Source organism: Drosophila nasuta, chromosome 2R (genome assembly GCF_023558535.2).
Source record: "Drosophila nasuta strain 15112-1781.00 chromosome 2R, ASM2355853v1, whole genome shotgun sequence".
Classification (NCBI taxonomy): domain Eukaryota; kingdom Metazoa; phylum Arthropoda; class Insecta; order Diptera; family Drosophilidae; genus Drosophila; species Drosophila nasuta.
The window spans coordinates 13,278,211-13,292,116 of record NC_083456.1 but is presented as its reverse complement, the minus strand read 5'-3'; the positions used below and the strand labels follow the sequence as shown (position 1 = coordinate 13,292,116).

At 38.9% G+C, this 13,906-nt stretch overlaps 2 protein-coding genes across 2 annotated transcripts; both read right to left on the bottom strand.

Moving 5' to 3' along the window:
- Nucleotides 1–373: 373 nt before the first annotated feature.
- LOC132785657 (homeobox protein bagpipe) lies at nucleotides 374–2,088 on the bottom strand. Its single transcript, XM_060791855.1, has 2 exons — nucleotides 1,427–2,088; nucleotides 374–1,324 (listed from the first exon to the last, which is right to left on the bottom strand). The coding sequence occupies exons 1-2, from the start codon at nucleotides 1,926–1,928 to the stop codon at nucleotides 558–560; spliced, it is 1,269 nt and encodes a 422-aa protein (XP_060647838.1). The 5' UTR covers nucleotides 1,929–2,088; the 3' UTR covers nucleotides 374–557.
- Nucleotides 2,089–8,863: 6,775 nt separating this feature from the next.
- Nucleotides 8,864–12,620, bottom strand: LOC132785951 (muscle-specific homeobox protein tinman). Its single transcript, XM_060792287.1, has 3 exons — nucleotides 12,387–12,620; nucleotides 10,432–11,192; nucleotides 8,864–9,452 (listed from the first exon to the last, which is right to left on the bottom strand). The coding sequence occupies exons 1-3, from the start codon at nucleotides 12,566–12,568 to the stop codon at nucleotides 8,998–9,000; spliced, it is 1,398 nt and encodes a 465-aa protein (XP_060648270.1). The 5' UTR covers nucleotides 12,569–12,620; the 3' UTR covers nucleotides 8,864–8,997.
- Nucleotides 12,621–13,906: the final 1,286 nt, after the last annotated feature.

Here is a 13,906-nt window from a genome sequence, read left to right as displayed (position 1 = left end):
AAGTAAAAAATTCATCGTTTCTTTTAAAATGAAGTAAAGCTATACGGAAAGGAAAAAAATGATTTCAAATTTCTTTTTCCAAAGTTTAGCATATTGTAAATAGAGTTTTGCCTCTCTCGACATACTAAATTTGTTGTTGATGTAAGAGACAATCTTTTACTCATTCTTAACTCATACCAGTTATAAATAGAAATTCATTGTGCAGGAAATAGATTTGTCATTGAAATAACAAGCGAAATTCCAGCTAATTATTGTTAATGAGATTTCCGAAAACCTGTGGGTTTTTGTTTTCAAATTAGAAATGACTGTTGAAATCTTTCCAAGTCAATAAAACCAACACACGAAAAGTAATTTATTTTTTTGGTATCATTTATTTAAGTTGCGATATTAACATATAATTACAGACGAGTATAACTACAACTTAGAGCTACTAAAGCTATTAGCCTTCCGATGGGAATGAATCCCATCTCCTCATGGCGATGCTAACACATAAACACTAAGAACCTTCCACTAAAGCTATCACAAAGCCTAAGCTCCTTCCACAAACCGTTCGAGCTCTAATCAATTTCCACATTCTCCTCACAATCCTCGGCAGCTGAATGATTGCTTTCGGCGCCGCTCTCGATGCTCATCACGTTCAGACCCGGGGTTGGACTTGGGCAGGGACTGCGTTGTTGGCGCACTGGCGATGAGGATGCCGAGGAGCCGGTCACAAAGCTGGCCGAGTGCGGCGTCTGCTGTTGACTGGGCGGTGGAATTGGCTGCGGCACCTTTGGATGCGGATAGAAGTAGGGAAAATGCATTTGGGGCAGTGGCAAACCGCCATAGGCCAACTGCAACTGATGCCTGTAGATGTTGAGCAGCGCCGGATCGAGACCATGTGGATAAGCAGCAGCTGCAGCGGCGGCAGCAGCTCCACCCGGTGTCATATGGGCATAGGCTGTGGTGCCATCCTCACGGACCAAGACCTGGACGGGCACACGTTTGGTGGCCGAGAGCAAAGCGGCTTCGTGCTGTTGGATTTGCTTGCGCTTCGTTTTGTAGCGACGATTCTGGAACCAGATCTTCACCTGTGTCTCGGTCAGACGCAACGTTTTGGCCATCTCACTGCGCTCCGGGCCGGAGAGATAACGCTGCTGGGCAAAGCGACGCTCCAGCTCAAAGACCTGGGCGTGGCTGAAGGCGGCACGCGAACGCTTCTTGCGACTCAGCGCTCCGCCACTGAGACTGTCGTCGTGGGAGAGCGGCGAGGAGGTGGTGCGTCCATAGCCACCCGCAGTGCAGGAGGAGGGAGAGCTGCTCAATGGCGGCGGCGAATCGCAGTCTGTAAATGAAAAGAAGCAAATTTGGCAAAAGTTAGCACAAAGGCCAATAACACAATAGATTGAGGGTGTTTATTGTGCATTAAGTCTGCAGACAAACTTACCGGAGTCATTGCTGGCATTGCAGCGTCGCATGTCGAGCGGGCCGGAGATTGAGATGGAGGAGGAGGAGGCAGCGGCGGACAAAGCGGCGCCAAAGTAGCCCAATTTACGTTGCATGTAGTCAACGGGCAGACTTGAGCCGGAGCTGGAGTTTGAAGTTGCGCCCTGATTGTTGTTATCCATCGCCGCAGCAGCTGCATAATACTGCAAATAGCTTGCTTGCTGGCCGGGATTAGAGCTGTTCTCCTGGGCCAGTTTGTAAATGCTGAGATCGCGACAACAAAGCGGCGTCGGAGGCGTTGGAGACTTGGAACCAGCGCGCTCCTGGCCAACGATCTCTGGTTCACAGTCCAAGTCCACGCTGGACACGCGTCGCTGTGCCGCTGTGGCATGCAACGGTTTGCTGCGCGTTAAGATATCGTTGATGGAAAACGGTGTGGTCAGCGATTTGCTCAATCCCGCTGCGATTGCCGCGCCCGCACTTGCACTCTCCATATTAAGCATTTTTGTAAATTTGCTTTTAATATATAGTTATTATGGATATATGTATGATTTGTGGAACACACTTTTTCACAATTCACTTGCGTTCGATTTTCTGGTTGCTCACGTCTCAAAGGCTGAGTCACGAATGCGCTGTGACCGTGCGCTCCGTGTGCTCTTTAAATAACTGCGCCGATCCCCGGCGTACTGTTCGTACTCTTCTCTAGTATGTAGAATCACTCACGGAGTGCTCTCGCATATGGCACTCAAGTGGTGCGCCCTCGACTCGCCTGGTGGTGGATTCTGCTGCTATTTTTAATAATGCACTACTGACTGCCTTTCGCTGTTTCTCTTTTTCGCTTGAGCCACTTGGCTATGGGTTGGCCTCTGCTTTTGCCTATTGGTCGATGCTCCTTGTTGTTGCTAGCGATGCTCCAAGAGCGTTTGAGTTGCTCTCAAGTGAGTCGAACGAGTGTGTAAACATTTCGTCCTAATCACAGTCTGGCTTTTTGTTTAAACCTAGCGTTATTTTTGGAAGTGTGTGCATCCTGTTTATTGTTTATAGCGCGCTAACTGTTGGGTAATCGATGTGAGCTGGGATTTGAATACTAAAAACTGGTACAGTTTGTATCTTCAGGGCATTTGTTTAGGCTAAAGTTGTGTTTAGTTTATAAATTGTGCGGAACAGCTCTTTATTAAGAAAGGCTTCTCTGAAAGTAAATAAAAGTGTAGGATATCAAATGTATTACACAATAAATTATGAAAGCATTACATTTAACATAGAAGGTTAAAGTAAATAAAAATTTAGATGTTTAACATGTTAAATGTTTAACCAATAATAATGGAAAATATAAACTTGTAGTTGGACAATTTACATTAAGTGTAGATTTTCAAAAGTTCTATCCAATTTTAACAAAACAAATTTGACTTGACAATTAGTTTAAGAGATTTTTGTTTTTCTAATAAGAGCTTAAAATATTTTTGTATATATTTAAATTATTTTTAAATACATATTTTATGCTGGCTACATAATTCCGAATTACAATTAAGTTTAGCTAATTTTTCTCAAATTTATTTATTAAGTAAAAAAAACTATTAGTAAGTTACTCCTAGAAACTCATACAAAAACCCCTTTCTATATGTTCTCTCTTCATATTTAATTATTATACTTTAGCTTAATATTTAGAGCTATTTATATTAAAAATAAATTTGTATTTTCATTTAAAGCTATATATTTGATATTTACAGATATTTTCTTCTTAAAACTATTACCCAAATTTACTTGATATGTACAGGTTTGGATTTAAACACATATTTGCTTTATATTTAGTGCTGTTCTTATTAACTATGTTAGAAGTATTTCCCTATGATTTAAAATGTGTGCTCACTACAGCAATCTTAAGTATTGAGTGTTTTTTCAACGCCAACATCAGCCATTGGCTGAGCATCTTGCTCACGCTGCTCGCTGATTGGTTGTTTGTTAAAGCGACGGCAAAATGGCTGCGCGCTCACAGCTGCGTTCTCTCGCCAGCCTTGCCAGATTGAGTGAGATGCTGAGTGTGTGCTGCTTGACGCTCACATAAAAAAACACAAACAAACACATGCTAGCAGCAAGCAGCGTTGGGTTGCTGCTTCTCTGCAACACTTCACACCTTCGGGCTATAATCTTTTTATTGCCAATTCAATGACTCTTAATGCCGTCTCACCCTCAACTTGGCCGCGGGCACTGAAGTCAGCCCGAGTGAGCCCTTTTGCAACAAAGGAGGCGAAGCGGGTGGCAACATCAGCTTATTGCACACACTATTTTTTGTTTTTTTATTTTGTTCCTTCTTTTTGTTGTCGTGCTTGTAGCATTGTATTTTATTTTTTGTGGTCAGAACTGAGTAGCAAAGTAACCAATATTGAAGTGCACACAAAGTGATACGTTGCGGGGTGGTTTGCATGGCCTTCGCATCGACACGACTCGTTATATTTTCATTTGAATGCATTTCAATAATACTTGGGTAATTAGAATGATGATGTAATGATGCTTGCCACGCGTTCCGTCTGCTGCCTTGTTAATTCTATTTGGTTGTGACTGCTGATGCGATTATCCTTAAATAGTTTATAGGGCATTTCTACTTTGGCCAAACAGGTATTCGATTACAGCGACTTTATCTCATCCGCATCCGAATGATGAATAGACATTTTCAATTAACTAGAACAGTTCCTTGATTCCATCGCATTGTTTGATTTTCGAGCACTCACCACCCTGATGAGCACTTGCCCATCACCCAGTTGACAATATTGTTTTTGTGGTATTAAGTTCGCTTTAATGGTTTATCAAAAACCACTTCAATTGTTTGCTTTGCTTTACATTATCATTCATTGCGCGCTTCGCTCATATCTTTGGGGTATTTTGTTGATGGCAATGTTTTGAAATTTGATACCTGAAGATTGCACAGTTGGCTTGTGATTGATTCTAGCAAGTGTTTCTCGCCTTGTTTGTATTTGTTAAGCACTATTCGTTTACAGAGCTTATCCTTATCGATTTACAAACTAATACTTTATTAACTCAATGTGCAAAAAATAAAAGCTATAAAATGCAGGGTAAATTGTCAATTATATTTTAAACTTTTATCAAATATTTTATGAATTTTCATAAAATCTTAGAATACATAATATTTTTTAAAATTCCATCCAATTTTCGTTTCATATTCAAAATATAAATACAAAATTCAAATTGCCTCGCACGCTCTACTTGCTTCCACAATACACTGCTTGTTAAAGTCCACAATGTGTACTGCTTGCTATGTGTTCAACTGCTTAGACACTGTATGCGAAGCAAGCAGTAAACACATGCTTAACAATTTCTCGAGACGTTAAAATTCAAATATTTTCTACTTGCTACTTTTAGTACTTTGATTTTAGTATAGAAATACCAATTTATCAATTATTTATAGTTTTAATAACTTATCGATAGTACATATAATGGAAGACATTCATGTAGTTAAGAAAACTTAATCGAAATAATCAAAAATCAGTGGTAAATTTTTATAAAACTACCTTCCAAACGGTATCGCACGAAGTGATATTTATTTGCACTATTTTAAAATAGGCCCGCTAAAGAACAGGATTTCATAATTCCACCTGAAAATGCGGACTTGGATAACAGAGTTTTAAACAGTGTGATGGAGAGATGCATGAGAACTTTTTTTGTGGATTTGGATAAGAACTTGAATACAATTAAGAGGAGTTGGATGCTATGTTGGTTGAGACATTGGGATGGATAAGAAATCAAATGTTAACAATAATCCAACTTGAATTTCCAAGAAAAAGCAACGTGTTTTGGAGAAGAGTTGCGAATCTGCATCAGGATACTTTCTTTTCGAAGTCAAACTAACTTTATAATTTTGATTTTCTTTTTTTACTATTACTACTTTCTATAATTTATCAACTGGGTAAAAAGAACAACTAAGAAGCAACTAAAAAGAAAGTTCACCATAGTAATAATAATTCCAAATAATCAAAATTAAAATCATTCGTTTGTAACATTAATATACACCCACATACTTCAAATTTAGTAATGGTAACCGTTTCAGGTGTATAATTTATGCTGATAGCAATTGAACTTTGTTTACAGGTTCTTGAAGTGCAATCGGATATCGCCAGCGGAAGAAGATTCGATGCATTGCTGTAGATCAAGAAATCAATGCAACTTTTTGTTAGTCGAGGAGGAATAAACGCTTGGGGATATCAAGAATATTTGAAGTGCTTGAAGCTGCGACTTCCACAGGCTATAAATCAAATGCTTTGGAACGACACATCTTCAGTTTCAGAATGCAATTACTCAATTAATTTGAATATAATTGTCACAATTTTCCACTTGAAAAGCCGCACAAAAATTGATGGATATAAAACAGAAACAACAATGCGAGAGAGAAACAGAGAGGGGGAAGAGAGAAATGTAAAATGAGCTCGCCATTTTTATGGCCACATCAAATGGAAATGAAAAACAACAAGAAGAACAACAAACAAATAGCGGAGAAAACTCAATTGCTTTCATTTTTCTATTTCTTTTTTTTCTCTTTTTGATAAAATGTCAAAGCCTTTAATGCCAAACCGACGGTTAATGGCATGGGGCGAGGGGCAATGAGGGGGCGTGGCAGGCAGCCACTTGACAGAGGCTGGCTGGGATTATAGACAAAGACTGGCAATGACAGCGAGCGAGCGAGTGAACGAGGAAAATGAATGAAAGCATTACGCAATTGCGGCAAAAGAAGAAAAGCGCGGAAATGCAACTGTGTAGAATGTTTAGAGCAAATGCGCCAATTGTCGATTCTCAGTTCTCGATTGTCATTTGTTATTGTTTATTTATTGTTGTTAATAAATCTTAATTTGCTTACCTAACTCTCACTTTGGCGGCTTCTCGCGCCACATCTTTAATTGAGGAAACGCCAAAGGAAAGCAGTGAAAGCAACATTTAGAGAGAGAGAGAGCGAAAGGGAGACGCATGAAAGTGAGGGAGGGAGACAGCACATACAGCTGCGTGGCGCGGCTTGTGGCGCCTTTGATCCTTTGACGCAACATGAATTAAACGGCGCTACAAGCCATGCAACAAGGCTGCCTCGCTTATCGCCGATCCTCTGAATATGTGATATATGGAAAGACGACAAATTTTTTGTTTCTTTCTTCTTCTGCCACTTTCCACTTGAACGCGGGGATCTCGGTCTAGACGCCAAATGCGGCAACATTGCGATGCGACGCGTCGCCGCAACATTTTGCCGCCGACGACATTGTAAAACGAAACCTTAATGCAACGATCCTTCCTCTGCTCTAGTTCCAGCTCTCGCTTGGTCAGTGTGGTCCATTAGACAAGCATTTAAATGCCACTTGACAAGCCATTTCTCATGCGTCCTACGTCCTGCGTCCTACGTCCCGCGTTCTGTGGGCGGTGGCAGGCGGTTTGTTTGCCACTCACGCCTCCTCCATTGAGCCTACTAATTATGTTCTCTGCTCTGTTCATATCCTGTGATTGTCATTTAATCCATAATTATTACTTTAAGTCCAGAGGTTTTGCTGAAAAATGTTGTTCTATATAAATTAATTATATATTTTTAAATTAATTGAATAATTAACAAAACCTCCATTCATGTGGCAATTATATTTGACTTAGTACATAAAAATAACAAAAAGAACGAGACATTCTAATTTCACAATACACGAAAATTCGTAGAGCTGTTTGTTGTAATGATAATCAAATAATATTATATTTTGAAAAAATTAATATATGTAATGTTAAGAAAACTTGTATTTAAAAAACTTAAATTTAATTTTTATTATTCATCTATTTAAGAAGAACCCTTTAACGTTTACAGTAGAATAATTCGCACACAATTATTATTATTAGGTTGTTAATGTTGTGGTAATGACATACCGGTTTCTTTATTGATTTTTCACCACGATTCAAGTGCTATATGTACCGTTATCTTCGATGATTTTCTGCCATTTTGATGGTAACTTGTATATGCCTCTCCTAAAGAAGTCCTTTTCCCTATTTTAAACTCAAAATGAAATGTGTTAATTTGTTTTTTCTTAAATATCTTTTTCCCCTTCAAACTTCCAATAATTTCCCTCATACCTTTCTACTTTAATTGCATTATACTGTTTACTATTAGTCAGTTCTCTTATTCTGTATTACAAATTCCACTTGTGACGAAAAAATATATTTTAAATAAAGTGTCCTCACCATAAATAATGGTTTAAGGTTTGATGATAGAAAATGTAAAACTGTAAGCCATTAAAAAATTTTGAAATACAATTTAAAAAAAAGAGAAATATCAATAATATATAATATATACATATATTCATGTTAAACTAAACTCTTAAATCAAGTAAATATCTACATGAATATAAAATTATATTATTATTTAAGTAAAATCAACTCACTTTCTTCAAAATTAATTGTTAACCTTATGAATTGTAAAAACCAAATATTTAAATACATATAAAAGTTATCTCCCATAAAATAGGATTATTTAGATATAAATATACAGAGAGTGCCGCCAAATAAGCATCATAATTCTATGCTCAGTTTTGATGCCCTGTGATTGACATTTAACCTAGCAGTCAAACAACTGCAACTACTACCACAACTTTGTTGCTGCCTCCCATGGAAAAATCTCCCCCTCTGGCAGCTAATCAGAAATTGAGGCTGTCAGAAAGTGCTTTGCAACTGCCCCTTTGCTTTGTGGATCAGCTGCACTTGCTGCCCCGGGTTGCGGCCTGTGGCATGTGTTTATGCAGTAATTGATATGCCACTCCAGCAGCATCTCAACCAGAGGCAGCAGCAACATCAACTTTGGCCCCACACTCCATGAAATATTAGCCCAATGCGCCGCGGGGCTGTCATAAATGTCGAGAGCGCGATCGGGAATCGGAATTGGGATTGGGATTGGGATTCGGGGTGAGGGATGCTGCCTTGCATCTGTATCTTTAGCTGTGCACTGTATCTGTATCTTTTAGATATAGGAAAACATTTTACAGTTGCATTGCGGCCACTTAAACGTTTCATAAAAGCAACCTTTGTAATGTCTGCCGCCGCAGACACGAAAACACCACGAAATCGAAATCGAAATCGTATCCCGGTTCCCCATTCCCCGATTTCCCCTGCCTGCAACCCTTTGTCGAGTTATTCATTGCGAAAAGCGAAAGGAAAACATTTTCAAAAAGAATTCAAAAACGGAAATTGTTCGTGTGTGTCTGTATCTGTGTGTGTGTGTGTGTGTTTTCTTCATTTATTCATAAAACTGATCGTTTCATTTTGATAAAATTGATTTATGCGCCGTTCGACAACACAACCATTATACGGCGCAGATGCGGTGCCTAATGGATCTATCTATATATAGTACTAGCTTTCTATATATCCCCATCCCAGCCCCAGCTGTAAGACAACGATTTGATCCTTTTTGCTTGTGCTTAAACTTTATTTATTGTCCAAAAACAGTAAAATATAATATATAATAAGTAATCAAGTATATACAACAAGGTACTAGAGTTAATGAGGCATTGGAGCTGTAATAAATTAGCAAAAAACACATCCTTTTCCCTTATCCTATTGCAGCTGCTGTGCTGCACTTGGCCACATCATGTGATTGGGCAGCGGGGGAGGCAAAGAGCTGCCTCCCGTTGACTCCGTCTTCAGCTTCATCTGTGGCTGCTGCTGCTGTTGATGATGATGATGCTTCACAATCCCATCGCCATCGATGTCGCCGCGCTTCGATTTGTAGCGTCGATTCTGAAACCAGATCTTCACCTGCGTCGCCGACAAATTCAATTTCTGTGCAATGATTTCTCGCTCGGCACCGGTTAAATATTTCTTAATGCGAAAGCGACACTCCAACTCCAGCACTTGTGCCTGAGAGAATAACACACGAGGTTTGCGCTTCATTCGCGGTTTTCCAGACGAATTGTTGCTGTTGTTGTTGTTGTTGTTGCTGCTGTTCCCACTTCCATTTTGGCTGCTGTTCTTGCGCAGCTCAGCGCGCGATGAAGTCACCTGACTCTCCTCTGAAAAGGCAAAACAAAGAAGATATTAATACAAATTTTGAGTATATATGTATGTATATATATTATTATATAATTAGAGTTCCGAATTGTTAATTTAAATCCGAGACAAAGTAAGATAATCACACTTAATCATTGAGAAATTCCATAGAAACTGAGATGAAATTAATAAAACTTTTCACAAACTCACACTAGAAAAAGTTTAAGCTACAAAAGCTACAGTCGAATGTGCTTGACTTTGAGATACCCGCTATCCATTGTTAATAAAAGCAAAACAGTGCGGTATTCAATTTAAAATATACCAAATTAATATACTACAATAATATACATACTACTACATTCAAAATATACCATAAGCAAAATATACTAGAATGTAAGTCACATCAATTATGGATTTTAGGCGCAAACAAGTATTTTTTGCACTCTATGATCTTTTTTTTTATGTAGTACTATATATTATTATTGTGATACATATTAATATAAGATAGAATGAAAGATAGTTATGATAGACTGATTAAATCCCTTTCAGAATTCAAAGAATATAAGTAGTTAAAAATATATTTGTAATACAACTAAACAAGATGTAAGATAACTAGCAAAGGTAAATTTAAATTATAAATTATTTTTAATAATCAAATAGAACAGCAGAAGTAAAAATAAAAGAAATAAATAAATAAATTCTTTAAATTTATTTTTTTTACATGCAAAAATGCAATAAATTTAATAAAACAATGGTATTGTGTTAACTATTATTCAAAAGGAAATAATAAATGCCATTCAAGTAATAAAATAAATAAAGATTGTAATACAACCAGCTAACGTGCCATAAAGATGCATTTGTATCTATGTATGAAGAATATAATGCCAAATCATTTGTTCCATTACATAATAATGTGATATTTGAATTGCTTACACAAGGAAAGTAATTACAAATAAATAAAAAACTTAAGTAAATAACAAGACACAATTAAAAGCCACTTACTTCGCTTGGCACATTCTCCTGCTCGCTGTGGATCAAGCAATCGCTGTGCGATGCCATTCCCGGCAAGCTTGTGCGCTGAGCCATGTCCGCCGTCCACCTCCGTTGAGCTGTTCAGATCGAGGGTGGGCGAGGGCGTGACGTAGGGCGTGGGAATATACTCGCTCTTGATGGAGCCGGCAGCGAGAATAGCAGCAGCAGCATTGGAGACAGCGGGTGATCCAACTGAGGGCAGCGTGGAGGAGGCGGAGACGGAGGCAGCGCTGGCATAGAGATCGCCAGGACTGGCGACAGCGGAGGCTGCGGTCGCATAGTTGTAGTTGTAGCCGGCGGAGGAGGTCTGATAGGCATTGGAAGCGTTGCCCGCATAGAACTGCGAGGCGGACACATTGTAGGCGGGCTGATAGCCTTGGTGCGCGTGCGGATGTGGATGCTGGAACATGTGCGCTGGCATGCCATAGTCCTGATGATAGCCAGCGTACAGCTGATGATGATGATGATGGGCATGTGCATGGGAATGATGGCCATGTGGCGGTGGCAGCAAAGGCGACAGCGATGAAGTCGTGGCCATGGCATCCTCATCATGCTCAACCAAATGATTTTGCAGTTGCTGTTGTTGTTGCTGTTGATGGTGCTGCAGTTGCTGATGCTGCTGCTGCTGTTGCTGTTGATGCTGCTGCTGTTGCTGCTGGAGCTGGAGATGCTGCTGATGCTGATGAAGCTGGTAATCGCCGGCGCCATAGAGCGTTGAAGCTGCCGTCGCGCTGCGAAGGTCAAGAAAGTGAAATGTTTTTAGTTTTCAGTTTTTCTTTTTTTTGTTTTGTTGGGTCTGCATAGCACATGTTGCATCACAGCAAGAGAGCTTGACGAGCAAATGTCCTAGTCGCAGCTTCCAGCGCACTTCCTGCTGACGCGACCCTTGGTGACATCATTTCATGCCTCATCTACAATTAAAAGGACGCCCCAGGACGTGGGCGCTGCGCATGTCCTAGCAGAAAACATGCGAATCACATGTGTTGGCCAGGCTCAACCTCAGCCTCAGGCTCAGGCTCTCACACACAAAGTCCGGCGCCGCCCGACCACCCGTCTGTCCGTCCGTCTGTCCCTCTTCTCTTGCCTGACCTGACCACAACGCTGAGCGCTGACTTTGTTTTTCTTATTGTTAACACTTTGTGTCTGTGTCTGCATCTTGTCTTTGTCTTGCCTCTTGTACAAATAACGATGATTTGTCAAACGCTCCCTTAGTCCTATTTGCAATTCATGCTCGTATATGTTTTCATAGGATTTCTTTTGCTCTCTCGTTCTCTCTCTCTCTCTCGGTGTCTTGGAAGGTTATGAAAATATTATCTTTTTGTGGAAGAAATTGGTAGAAATTAATTTCCTATGGAGCCTTATTAAAAATAAATAAATATTAAACACACACACAGCGCTGTCTACCAAGAACTTTGTGTGGACTGTTGAGATACAGGTAGATAGTGGAAAGTAACTGAATAAACAGCTGCTTGGTTAAAGATCAAGAAATTCCATAAAATTAAAACGATCTTTTGCAGCCATCAAGTAAATTATTAATATATTATACTACAATACAGAAATGTTGCTATATATCTTTCAATAAATATTAAAAAAAAGACTCAATTAATTAAAAGTGTCTGCTCTTAGAAAATTGTGTGTGTCATACTTATACTATTTGAAAATTTCTAACACTAATCTTAGACGTTTCTTTTTACCATTTTCAACAAAATAGAAACCATTAAATTCTAATAAATAGTATTATAAGTACCAATAAGTATATAATATGTATTTCTATGTTTACGCTTCAATTTAATGATCATATAAGTTTATTTTAAAGGACCTTTCAAGTCAATTTAAATCTATATCTGCTACGTATACTTAATATTAAACCCTTAAATGGGTTAAATAAACAATTCTTTTAGCAAAAGTGTAACTCCTCGACTCACCTATCGAGATGTCCATAGCCAGCATCGTAGGCCTCGGTTTGATTGACCATATTGAGTATATCCTTGACTGAGAATGGAGTTGTGTTGAGGGCATCCGCATTTGTCATGCTGCCTGGACTAGGTGTTTGATTGTAATCATAGTAGCCGGCGGTTTGTGCCTGGTGTTGATGATGCTGCAACATTATTATTTATTGCACTTTGGCTTTGGCACAATTCCGAATCACTTGAGCTCTTGAAGAGGCACTTTAAATTAAAATAAATACAACAATTTGCCAAAATGCACTTGAACTACACGTCGAGAACCGAACGACACTTGACTGCGACTGCCACTGAGACTGCGACAACAATTCCAAGTAGCTGGTTGGTTAGTTAGTCTTCTGAAGGGGTGTAGTTCAGGGGGGAAAATTACACACGCACCCCTTGCAACCGAGAACGTGTATTTGATTTTTTCCTTTAGCTCAAATCTTAAGCAATGCGCCGTTCCGCTGCGCACTCGAGCGTGTCCTCAATTTGTCAGCGCGTTTTTCGAACTGAATCATTTTTCCAACAAACGATGTCGAACCACCCGCACACACGTACACAACATGCTAGCAGGCGCACGCATGTGTGGGTGTGTATTCCTCTGCTGTGGACCGTACAGAAAATGGCCGCCTTGCAGCCAATCACAGCAGCGTGAAGCCAGCTGCCTGTTCATCAGTGTGAATGCGTGTGTGTGTGTGTGTTTGCATGTGTCTCCGTCTTTGTTGTCGCTAACTGTTTGTTCGCAGCCACTTTATGCAGATTTTGTTTGACTTCTTGAGCTTAAGTACGTATTTATGTACGATATTTATTACTGCAAAGTCCTTAAGTTCATTTACCATGCCATCGCATCATATACACTATTTATATTGCATGCTAAATAGCGATATTGTACCGTTGATTCGATTTCAAGTGGGGCTTAAGTGCCAATTTTCGCACACTTGACTTTACTGATGTTTTAAGTAAACAAATCGTCAGCGAAACTTTACAAAAGTGTGCTGTTTCAGGCACCTATTAAGTTTTAGATTATTTTGGCTTATTTTGAAACAATTTTCTCAATTAATCCATTAGTAATCACATTTGTGAAAAGTCAAATATTATTTACTATACAACTATATTTTATCTTATAACTATTAGTTATATGGAGTGACCTAATTATAAAAATTAAATTTATAAATTATTTTCAGTTACATTGGGCTCAAGAAAATCTTATTTAGTTGTAAGAACAAACCTGGCTTGAAAGGTTTGAATTCAAAATGTAATCGCTCGCTCGCGCCATTCTTACACTAAACACAACCGAAAAAATTAAGGGTAGCTCTTTTTCTTCGACAATATTGAGCTAAATATATTGAGTAGAATATATCGATATATCATTGTCAAACAACGATAATTTAAATAAGTAAAATGCTATGAAAATTTGTCAAAAAAGTTTCTTTAGACAATTTTTGTCTTTTGAAAAATATTGCCATTATAAGTAAACATAGTTCTATTCGAGTTGTACT